General features: G+C 32.1%; 1 protein-coding gene across 1 annotated transcript; it reads left to right on the top strand.

Annotated features, from left to right (window-relative positions):
• Nucleotides 1–5,305: 5,305 nt before the first annotated feature.
• Nucleotides 5,306–11,524, top strand: LOC139891081 (polynucleotide 3'-phosphatase ZDP). The gene is made up of 18 exons (XM_071874008.1): nucleotides 5,306–5,759; nucleotides 5,868–5,927; nucleotides 6,079–6,129; nucleotides 6,252–6,455; nucleotides 6,735–6,794; nucleotides 7,283–7,333; nucleotides 7,630–7,689; nucleotides 7,816–8,019; nucleotides 8,385–8,444; nucleotides 8,700–8,753; nucleotides 9,160–9,234; nucleotides 9,324–9,380; nucleotides 9,480–9,556; nucleotides 9,657–9,738; nucleotides 9,828–9,944; nucleotides 10,019–10,140; nucleotides 10,643–10,712; nucleotides 11,348–11,524. The coding sequence occupies exons 1-18, from the start codon at nucleotides 5,451–5,453 to the stop codon at nucleotides 11,393–11,395; spliced, it is 1,761 nt and encodes a 586-aa protein (XP_071730109.1). The 5' UTR covers nucleotides 5,306–5,450; the 3' UTR covers nucleotides 11,396–11,524.
• The last annotated feature ends 232 nt before the right edge of the window (nucleotides 11,525–11,756 follow it).

Genomic DNA, 11,756 nt, shown 5'->3' on the forward strand with positions numbered 1-11,756 from the left:
GTATTGTACGAGTACGAATACGGGTGCATACGAGTAGAATTGTTGATGAAACTGAACGAGGATGTAATTGTAAGCATTTTTGTTAAGTAGAAGTATTTTGATAAGTGTCTTGAAGTCTTTCAAAAGTGTATGAATACATATTAAAACACTACATGTATATACATTTTAACTGAGTCGTTAAGTCATCGTTAGTCGTTACATGTAAATGTTGTTTTGAAACCTTTAGGTTAACGATCTTGTTAAATGTTGTTAACCCAATGTTTATAATATCAAAAGAGATTTTAAATTATTATATTATCATGATATTATGATGTACGAATATCTCTTAATATGATATATATACATTAAATGTCGTTACAACGATAATCGTTACATATATGTCTCGTTTCAAAATCATTAAGTTAGTAGTCTTGTTTTTACATATGTAGTTCATTGTTAATATACTTAATGATATGTTTACATATCATAATATCATGTTAACTATATATATAACCATATATATGTCATCATATAGTTTTTACAAGTTTTAACGTTCGTGAATCACCGGTCAACTTGGGTGGTCAATTGTCTATATGAAACCTATTTCAATTAATCAAGTCTTAACAAGTTTGATTGCTTAACATGTTGGAAACATTTAATCATGTAAATATCAATCTCAATTAATATATATAAACATGGAAAAGTTCGGGTCACTACACTTACAATGGTATATCAATTAACGAAATGTTAAAGACAATATCACAAGTATTATGTTAGGTGAATTGTAGACATCAGACTCACGGCCAGGTCTGTTCCCTCTCCAAATCCATCCTTAAGTTGCCATTCACACATTAGTTAAAAGTCATAAGCAATAACAAAAGAATGCGAATACGCCAATAACAGAACGTAGATAATTCATAGTAATAAAGTATCACTATATATGTCCATATTTTTGACAAAAAGTCTTCTTGAATGACTAATTTTCATTAATTGCATACTTGCATAAAGTGGATTGATAATACTTCAATTAAAACTAAGAGATTATTTAGGTGTTTAATTGTTACCCATCATATGCCACTTCAAGAATTACATACATCCTTTAGGTTCATACGTCACAAGAGAGTTATAATCCAATATACAAAGCAAATGGTGTCAAAATGTGCGAAGTTCATGTATAATGTATAACCTGCTCAGTAGTGGTGCATCCTCCGAGTAGCTTATCAGCAATGTTATCATAGTGGTGCATCCACCGAGTAGCTTATCAGCAATGTTATCATTCATTTCTAGTAATTTTGTATAGAATAGTTCTTTACGATCAACCTAACAATAATTCACAAAGAAAATAAGTTTTCCATTACATCTTAAATTGAATTTAAAAAAAAAAAAAAAAAAAAAAAACTGACAAGGAAGACCACGGAGATCTTCTTGCTTCCAAGTATTTGGAAATACAAGTGGAAAAGATTTTGTTTCATCTCCTTTCATTCCGATTATTGCCTTGAGAAAACCGGGAATAACTCTATCTCCTGTCATCTGTATCAAAATGGAAATCTGCTAATCCAAAAACACAGACTTTCTTTTAAGAAAATGGTCGAAGAAATGAAGGTTGACTTAGGTTGGTAGAAAAATACCTTAACTCTCAGCAGCCGGAACATTTTTTTGATTTTGATCCGTCTTGTTCCACTGTTGTTGCTGATATATCCAGGAAGGCAACATCACCAATCTATGGAATTTGTCTTTAGTTCAATTTATATTTGAAAATTAAAAATATATATTGTGTGCAGAGATGGCAAAGTGAGTGGGTAGTGTAATGGGTCAACACTCTAAATTTGTGGGGGTGACATAGATCAGGACCCAAAACACCCAAAAAGTTACAATAAATTTATTTAGTGTGCCAATATGTTAATCTTACGATGATGGAGATCTTATACATTCAAAAATACACTCGGGACAACTATTAACCAACACATGATTTTGAAGCTTAAATCTATTAAACCAGTGGCGAAACCAGAATTTCAGAGAGATGGTGTCACAAATTAAAATCGAAATATATCGAGTTAAAAAAATTTAATTGACAAACTAAAAGTAACTATAAACATGAACAAATATTCAAGTATCGTTTAACATAAATGTCCCTGACGACATTTTATTTGTTGAAAGCGATCCATAATTGTTTCATCCGTAGCAGTTTCAAAAGCTTCTCTAACATATAATGCAGCAACATATAATAAATTCAATATTGTATTAGATAAAGTGAACATAATATAAAGAATGAACAAATAAAAAATACAAAATGCATTTAATTAATTAATTTATTTTTTATTTATCTATAAACTATTATGGTTGTCGTTTCTTTTCGGCAAAACTACATCCCAAAAAAAAGAATTAGCCCCCTAAACTTCTACTCAAAATATAATTCAACCCCCAAAATAAGGGGAGTCAAATGTATATTCAATATTTCAATAAAAAAACTTAAACAAACTCCACCTAAATTTTTGACGGCCCATATATTCTCGATCGCCGGGAGTTAAATTTTTTCGAAACCACCATTCAACTCGAAATAATTTTACGAACATAACGAAACTAACTATATGCAAAACGGACGCTTTTTGAAAAACGCTAAATATTTCGGGCTATCTTTCATACATATACGTACACATATAATAAACAACCCAACTTAACGATATCATATATGCGGTTCGGTCCCCCTTTTTAACGCAATTTTGCTGGCATTGATAACACGTATGTCATTAGGTATTTTAAGTACTAACCATGTTCACGTGTATCCAAAACGCTACGTTAAATATGAACATGAAACCCGAAAGACTCGCCGCATCGCGCTGGCCACTTTTACTAGTAAATAACAAATACATAGAATGAGCAAATACACTATACAAATTAGAATTATTGAACTAAATGAAACATACAATATAAATTTAATAAACCTTAAGATACTAAATAGCACAAAATAATTAAAATAAAAGTACTGATGATTACCTAATAGTATTCGTTATTTAAAAAAAAAGGATTACCTAAGTAAATTTCAAAAGTTATGATGATTCTTCAATGTATAATAAACATAAGTGCACTCACTGCTCAAAGGCTCAAAATAACTGATTGGCGATTTCCATCAAAGATATAGACAATTATAACGAGTTAATGGGTTTTAAATATAATTGTTATTGATATATTTAGACAAACTACTTAATTAATATCCTCATATCAATAATCCATGTACCGACAAAATATTATTCACATATAATTTGGGCTATGAAATTGTGAGGTTACTGAGTTGGTGTTTGTTTTACATTGAAGAACTTATTATGTCTTATGTCTGCAGGCACACATTTTGATTTAAAATCGTTTATTTTTTGGAAGATATAAGCTAAAATAAGATCTGCATATGTCTACTAAAAAAAGCTCTAACTAGCTGCTTCTAAAGTTGGAAGACATTTTATGGAGTACTTTATCTTCTCACCTACTGTTCCCCCATCTTCATCTCAGCCACCAAAATCAAGCTGCTCCATCATCTCTGTCAGCTCCATCAGTTCCGGTGGCACTTCCGGCGTCACTTCCGGTAGCACTTCCGGCGACACTTCCGTCTCCGGTCACACTTCCGTCTCCGGTAATGTTCCTTGGCTCTATTTCATTTAATTTAAATTTTTTTTTATATCATTTCTCCTTAATTTTAGCTTAACCAGATAAGAGGTGGAGTGTTTGATGATGAAATTATCTGCCCAAATTTTTTAATTAAAGCCACAAATGATAATAAATTCATGATTTCTAAATTTGAGGTTATTGGGAACGGAACGAATGAAATACATAGATGGTTCTTCGTACTTTAGAAATGGTTAAGCTTATTGAATCTTTGGTTGTGTTATTTTGTTAAATTTCTTCATTTAATTTTCGAAGCATCTTTTGTACGGTATGTATTTGTGTAGTTATAATTCTTATTAGTGCTTTTTTTTGTAGTGAAACCATGGATAATGAAATGATGTATAATTTCTTATTTCTTATTTATGATTTATTTATTTTGTATAATACTTGTATTTGGCAGACTAAAAAACAAACGATTTTCAATGTTTACTCTACAGACATTCAGACCATATCTTTTTTACAGATGTGATTCGCAGACTTCAGACAAAAACATCTTAAAAAACAAACAGCACCTCGGTAAATTTCCAACTTTTTTACCCTATATGGGCCATTGATATGTGGAGTCCTGGACAAGTTGATGGTGTCACGTGTCCACATAAAGATGTGAGTAGCTCCGCGCCTCTGTATTAAACACACCGAGAGTATTCTAAAATGAAGATGATATTTCCATAATGATTTTTACTCATATCACCATAATTTCATGCTTCTTTTCCAAAATATCCCTTAAAAAATAATTATAAAAAACTTTACGTAGTTTATGTAAAGTTATCATTTACATATTAACTAATAGACAAAAATTATGAATAGTAATCAGTGGCATTTTCGCCTTTTCATTTTTTTTTTTTTAACTTTTAACTAAATTTCATTTTTCCAACAACGCCCCACACTTTTTTGAAAAATTCAAATCGACCCCCCAAACAGAGGGTAAAGTGTCAAATAACCATTTTCATAAAAAAATCTTAAATAAACTCCACCCAAATATTCAACGGGTCATGTCTTCTCGCTCGCAACGAGTTAAATTTTTCCGACACCATCGTTAAACTCGAAATAATTTTAGGAACACAATGTCACTAGCTATACGCAAAACGGACGCTTTTTAAAAAATGCTAAATATTTGGGGTACTTTTCATACACGTCGATTTTGCGTTAAATTTTTAAAAGTCGACAATTCCATAGCGAAACGCGGTGAACAGTACTATTCACGTTACTTTCATTTATATTTTTCTTCACCCGTAGCAATATCTACTAGACAAAAAATATGAATAGTACTGATGGTTTCTTTATAATTAGCAGCAGTAAATATCTACTAGGCAAAAAATATGAATAGTACCGATTGTTTCCTTTATATTTTTCTCTACCCGTTGTAACAAATTTTTTTTTTATTTTTTCTTTTTTGGTTTCCTTTATATTTTTCTCCACCCGCAGAGATGCACCTATATTGTTAATTTAAAATAACATTTAAATCTTTGACGGGTTATACCTTTTAGTTCGACTCGAGTTGCGCTTCAACGATATCATCGTTAAACTAAACGCAATAAAATACATTGAAAATCAACCCCAGCGCGAAGCGAGGGTAAACTAACTAGTTAAGAACAATTTAGACATTTCATGTGAAACAAATAAAATTGATGTTGAAAATATCATTCGTCATTCTAAAAGGATGTGATGAATGCTTTTATAGTGCCTTCCAAAGGTGGGAAGCCAGACACAATCACCGACCTCGCAAACACGGTCCAAGACCCAATACCCTCAATCAAATAAACCTTACATATTTTAATTATCACTTAACTACTTTAATTACTTAAATTACTCCGCATATGTTTTTAGCCTTTAATCATCGCATTTCGTTATTTTATAGAAACCCTAACTTCCTAAAATTCAATTTCTACGCACCAATGTCATCCCCTTCTGCAACCAAAATAATCGCGGAGTACGCAAAATCAGGCAAATCGTCATGCAAAAAATGTTCCGAAAAGATTGATTCGAAATCTCTAAGGTTAGGGTTGAAGATTAAGGACCCTAGGGGTTATGATAACACTAAATGGCATCATTTTCACTGCTTCTTCTCCATGGATTCTGTTTCTGTTCCTGAGGTTGAATCGATTGAAGGATTCTCACAATTGACGGTACAGTTTTAATTATCTTCATTTATGTAATTTATTGGTTAGGTCAATGTTGTTACATTATGTTAAATTTTGTTTTGAGGTGTGTATTATTATATTGCTACTGTTTAGGAAAGTGATCAGGATAAGTTGAAAAAGATTGTGAGTGAAGGGGATCAACCTGATACAAAGGTATACTCACATAAATAAATATTCATTATATTAATTTATTTTTCATTTTGTGAAATGCGTTGAAAATCAACTGTTTGGCTTCTAAGATCACACCTTAGTGATCATCCATTGAAAACTCGATTACATTCGTGTGATTACTCTTTGTTTATAGACTGATGAAGATGAGGAATCAGCACACGAAAAGAACGTAACAAATGAAAAGGTATAATGTTATGCTTTGATTGAGAATCACATCCTATTGTAATTTTTATGTAAATTTGTTACATTACTTTTCAGCACAACTATTTTATTAATTTTGCAATGGTTTATTGTTTTGGTATTAAGATTGTTGTGGAGTATGCGAAGTCAGGAAGATCTTCATGCAAGAAATGCCCTGAGAAGATCGAATCGAAGTCTATAAGACTGGGATATAGCAGTTGGGACCCTCGAGGGTTTGAAAACACCAAATGGTATCATTTAGACTGCTTCTTCCCCTTTGATGCGGACCTAGTTTCAGTAGAGTTAATCGAAGGGTTTTCAGAACTGAAGGTATGGTTCTATTTACTATTGCAGTTACTTTGTTTCATATAATCATTTTCCTCACATATTATCAACATTTTATTTGTTCGAGAACTCATAATATCCTGTCAACCTTTTGCCGCAAAAGGAGACCACACAATGGTTCAACTTATTTAGTCGGCAACGTATTGATATTAATTATGTTATCAGTATTAACTTTTCTTTTCATAGCCCTTTTTAAGTTTTTACTTAAGAAATTACAATACATTATCTGACATTTTTTTTTTAATATGCTTTCTCATTTTCCAGAGTAGCGATCAAGAAAAGCTGAAGAAACTGGTGATAGAAGGGGATAAATCTTCTAAGAAGGTATTTGGCAGTTTTTTCAAGTTGATTAACTACATGCATTAGTGCATTACTTACACTTTTAGGCATTAAGGTGATGTTTTTCTTTTTGTTATTAGAGATAAATAATAAATAATATTTATATTTCTACTAAAGAAGGGTTGGATGCAAGAATCGGTCGACTTTTTTTTAACAAGTTTGTGTATGTAAAGATTTTGAGGCTCACAGGTCCATGTTCATGCATCTAGGTCCAATGTCAATAACAATGCACTTATCTTGCTGTTACATGTTGGTCATCTTTTTTTTTTTTTTTTTTTTTTTTTTTTTTTTTTTTTATCTGACCAATTTAGGCATTAAACTTAGTAGAGTGTTTTTATTTTTATTCCCATGTTGTATCATGTATGTGCCCGAAAATATCAACCCACTTTCTCAAATGTTTCACAATCGTCATTATGTAGGATTATGGTTAATGGGGCACTTGCTTACCTAATTGTAATGTTCTTTTGAAACAGAGAGAAGGTGACGAGACTGAGTCAGACAGAGGAGATATGAAGAAGCTTAAGGTAGACTGACGTGGCAGTTTTTGTCTTAGGCAATGTATTATATTAGATGGATCGAAAATCTAATTTATAAATTGCATAGATAATCAAGCATTTTGACTTGTGTGATCGCACCTTAACTAACTTGAAAGGATATATGGATATGATGATGAGAATGTACATGCTACAGATAAATCTGTAATTGCAAAGCATGAAAGTTTGTGATCATTTTATTTGGCTTGCCTTTTATGTTATGTTTTCACTTCTTCATATCTTAAGGAAACTAAAGACATTCATGTGATTATTCTTTTTGATTATAGACTGATGAAGAAGATGGTGGGGAATCTGGGCAAGATAAAAAGAAAGCAACAAATAAAAAGGTATAGTTTTATGTTCTGTTTTATTTAGATCACGTTTCCATGTACTTTTATGTCAAATTGTTTGTTAAATGATTCAATACAAACCACTTCACTAATTTTGCAATGTTTTCTTGGATTTGTATTAAGATTGTTGTGGAGTATGCAAAGTCAGGAAGATCTTCATGCAAAAAATGCTCTGAGAAGATCGAAACCAAGTCTATAAGATTGGGATACAGCAGTTGGGACCCACGTGGGTTTGAAAACACCAAATGGCATCATTTAGACTGTTTCTTTCCTCTAGATGCAGACCCGGTTTCTGCAGAATCAATAGATGGGTATTCAAAACTGAAGGTGAACTTAAGTTTGTTCTGTTTATATCCGTTACCTACTGATTATGTACTTATTTGATTCCTTTTCCGCATAATACTTTTTTCTCAGTATTAGGACTATATAATTGTGTGATGTTGTCGTTGAAAGAGATTTTCACATTGGTCAAGTATGATTGCCAGCAATCATTTTGTTAAAGTTGAAATTGAAGCAAAACACTATGTGTTTCTATCTAATGAGTGAATTTGTTTGCTTCTTTCAGTTGCTTTTTAATAATCAATATCGATATTAAACTCTGTTCAAAACCAGTTAATTCTTCAATTGTTGGTTTAGAGAATCCAGGACTATGTCTCGTAATTTGTTTGAGTTTTTATTCGTTGTTTGTTCAGGGCAGTGACCAAGAAAAGTTGAAGAAACTGGTTACAGAAGGTGGTCAATCTTCTAAAAAGGTATGCTTACTTTGCGCTAATTATTAACACAATGTATGCATTACACTTGTACCTTTTTAGGTGTTTAGGCAGTTTTGTTCTAGTTGATTCACTGTATGTATTACTTACACTCGCCTTAGGGCCTTCTTTATCTATCTTTGGCACCTGTTATCTATATAGGTTTTCGATTATTTTGCTATGTGGTTGAGGTTAGTTAACTGTATAAATAATTAAAGTATATAAAAAACTCATGACATTATTATTGGTTTGTGACAGTCAAATGAAGATGATGAAATGGAGCTGCAGGGGCGGGACGAGAAAATTGAAAAGGTATCAAGATCATTAATCGAGTGATTATAGACTTTTGATTTTACAAAAGTTTCCAATTTGAATTCTATCCATTAGTCTCTATGATGCAAGAACATGCTAATGCTTAGTTTTCATTGCCATGTTGATTCAGTTGCTCCTCACATCTATTTTGTGTTAAAAAATTTGAAGTCCTTATACATGTTCAAATTTCCAGTATTTGTACTCACGCTGAATTAGTATGTATAGCAATTGTATTATCTTTACTCGAAAATAGAAGACAAAAGTTATTTATGTTCTACACTATATTGCATAAATCCCTTTATAATTTTATCCATTTCACTTTCCAGTTTTTTTTGCTCTTTTCAAAAAGTCAAGTTATTATGTAAACAAGGGCTTTTTAATGATAGCTTTAACTTTCTATATTTAGAAGTCTGATTCACATAATAAGGACGTGGGATTAGAGGTAGCCTTTGCAGCTGGTGATGTCATGGCTAATTACAAGGTAAGATCAGTCATCACTTAAAATCAAGCTCTAAATCTTACAATTGCTTGACTGCAACTTTAACTACTTGTGATCATTTCTTATTTTAGGATGCAACTTTACCTCCAAAATGGAGGGCGTATCGGACCATCATATACAATGATAGGGTTTGTCCTTTTTAGTTAAACTGGTCTATATAGTCAACGAGTGATCCTGACTACTCTGACATTACTAGAAGTTATAACAATCAATAATCTAATTTGTAGGATGAGGGTCTCCACGATTCAAACAAAATTGCAGCTTTTGATTTTGATGGATGTCTTGCAAAAACATCGGTTCAAAGGTACATATGTTCTTTTGATTTTAAGCTTTTAAATTTTATTATATATTGTGTATGCTTTGGATATATAATTAGCTCATATGTAAATATGATATAATAACAGAGTAGGTGCGAAAGCTTGGTCTCTTATGTATGCTTCAATACCAAAGAAGCTGCAGAGCCTGTACAATGATGGTTACAAGCTGGTTTGCAACGTTATCTTTCTTTTCAATGTTTAAATCCTCCAGCAGTATATATAATTTATTGAAACGCCTTAAATTTTTTATTCGAGCAGGTTATCTTCACGAATGAAGCAAATATAGAACGCTGGAAGAACAAAAGACAGGCAGCTGTGGATTCTAAGATTGGAAGACTCAACAGTTTTATTAAGCTCGTCGAGGTCCCAGTTCAGGTGTTTGTCAATTTTTTTGGTTTATAGGTTTAAGAATCTGAAACGAAAACTGAACTTAAGAAATGTTTATATAGGTTTTCATTGCATGTGGTGTAAGTAAAGGTAAAGAAGAGGACCCTTTCCGCAAACCACAAACTGGAATGTGGCGCATCATGCAACAGCAGTTCAACTCTGGAATTGAAATCGATATGGATCAGTATTTTTCTTCTTTCAAAACTTTATATAGTCCTAGAGGTGGCATAAATGGGTGGTTAGCGTTACATGTCAAAATGGGTTGGGATTAAAAGGTTACGTTGGGCTGACACAAAACATTTTATTTTACCCATGCATTTTACTTTATAAATGGTATTTTCTATAAATTTGATCAGAGAAACTTATTTTATTGGAATAACTATCATATCCTATTATTAAATATAATGATGTAGGAAGTTTTCCAGTTCTTTAAGATGACTTCAACTTGTTTGACCCATTAGATTCATTTGTTTTAGTTTAGTCCTTTTGCCTAAAACAATTTGAGCCGTTTGAGATCAAACATAGCTCAAACTGACCCAGTTTTTAGGTATTTGGGCGGAAACTACGAAATTGTTGGTGTTTCCGAAGAATATGCTAGTGTAAAACGGGTTAACGAGTATGTATATACATTAAGTTTACCTTTTTGGTTTTGATAATCGTTTGATGTTCATATTTTAATTGTATAGGTCGTTCTATGTTGGTGATGCTGCTGGAAGAATAGATGATCATAGTGATGCCGACAAGAAGTTTGCAGAGGTATGCATCATATCTTTTATTTCTATTTCCACTAGGGTTGTAAACGAACCGAGCCAAGCCGAGCTCGAGCTCGGCTAGGCTCGAGTTCGGCTCGTTTGAATTTCGTCGAGCTCGAACTCGAGCTCGGCTCGGTTCGAGCCTGATATCTCAAGCTCGAGCTTGGCTCGTTTGATTTTTTACAAGCTCAAGCTCGACTCGTTAATTACATAAAATTATTTTTGAATAAAATTCAACTCTATTCTATTAAATATTTTTTGTTTATGTAATTTTTATCCACTTATAATCATAATTAATATATTAATTTTTTAACTATCATTTACATAATAATAATTATTATATACTTGTACATTATATTATTACATAAAATAATATTTTAGTGTATATAAATGAAAAGCTCGTTTAGGCTCGCGAGTTTGTTCGAGCTCGAGATATAAAGCTGGAGCTCGGCTCGTTTGTTAAACGAGCTTCAAAATAAGTTCAAGCTCGGGCATGAGCTTGTTTAGGATCGGCTCAAGTTTTTAACGAGTCGAGCTCGAGTTCGAGCTCATTTACAGCCCTAATTTCTACTACTAATAACAGAAAAAGATGAATTATATTCAAATCTTTATTTATATTTGTATATATGTGGTTGCAAGGCTATTGGATTGAAGTTTCATCTTCCCGAGGACTACTTTGATGCATGAAGATAATATTTACATAGGATTTGCTAACTAGTCTACGTTTTTGAATTGCTCTTATATACAGAGGGCTCTACCTAAGTAGACTTGTATCTATGACATGATAATGATTTTAGTATAACTAGTTTAAACAAATATTCCTCTAGCTATGGTAATTTTGTTTAATCTTTGCGTGCACATGGCAAGTAGAAAAGCTTCTACTTGAGAAATATTCGAGCACAGCTTGGTTACCTCAAACGTATCCATTAATACCCTGATGTGTGCAGGGTAGTGTACGAAATAGTTATATTTTTACTACGAAATACGATACAATTTATACAAGTTTTATTTATTTATATAGATGGGATATATCTAAACCTTGCTACAA

This window comes from Rutidosis leptorrhynchoides, chromosome 2, assembly GCF_046630445.1.
Source record: "Rutidosis leptorrhynchoides isolate AG116_Rl617_1_P2 chromosome 2, CSIRO_AGI_Rlap_v1, whole genome shotgun sequence".
NCBI lineage: Eukaryota > Viridiplantae > Streptophyta > Magnoliopsida > Asterales > Asteraceae > Rutidosis > Rutidosis leptorrhynchoides.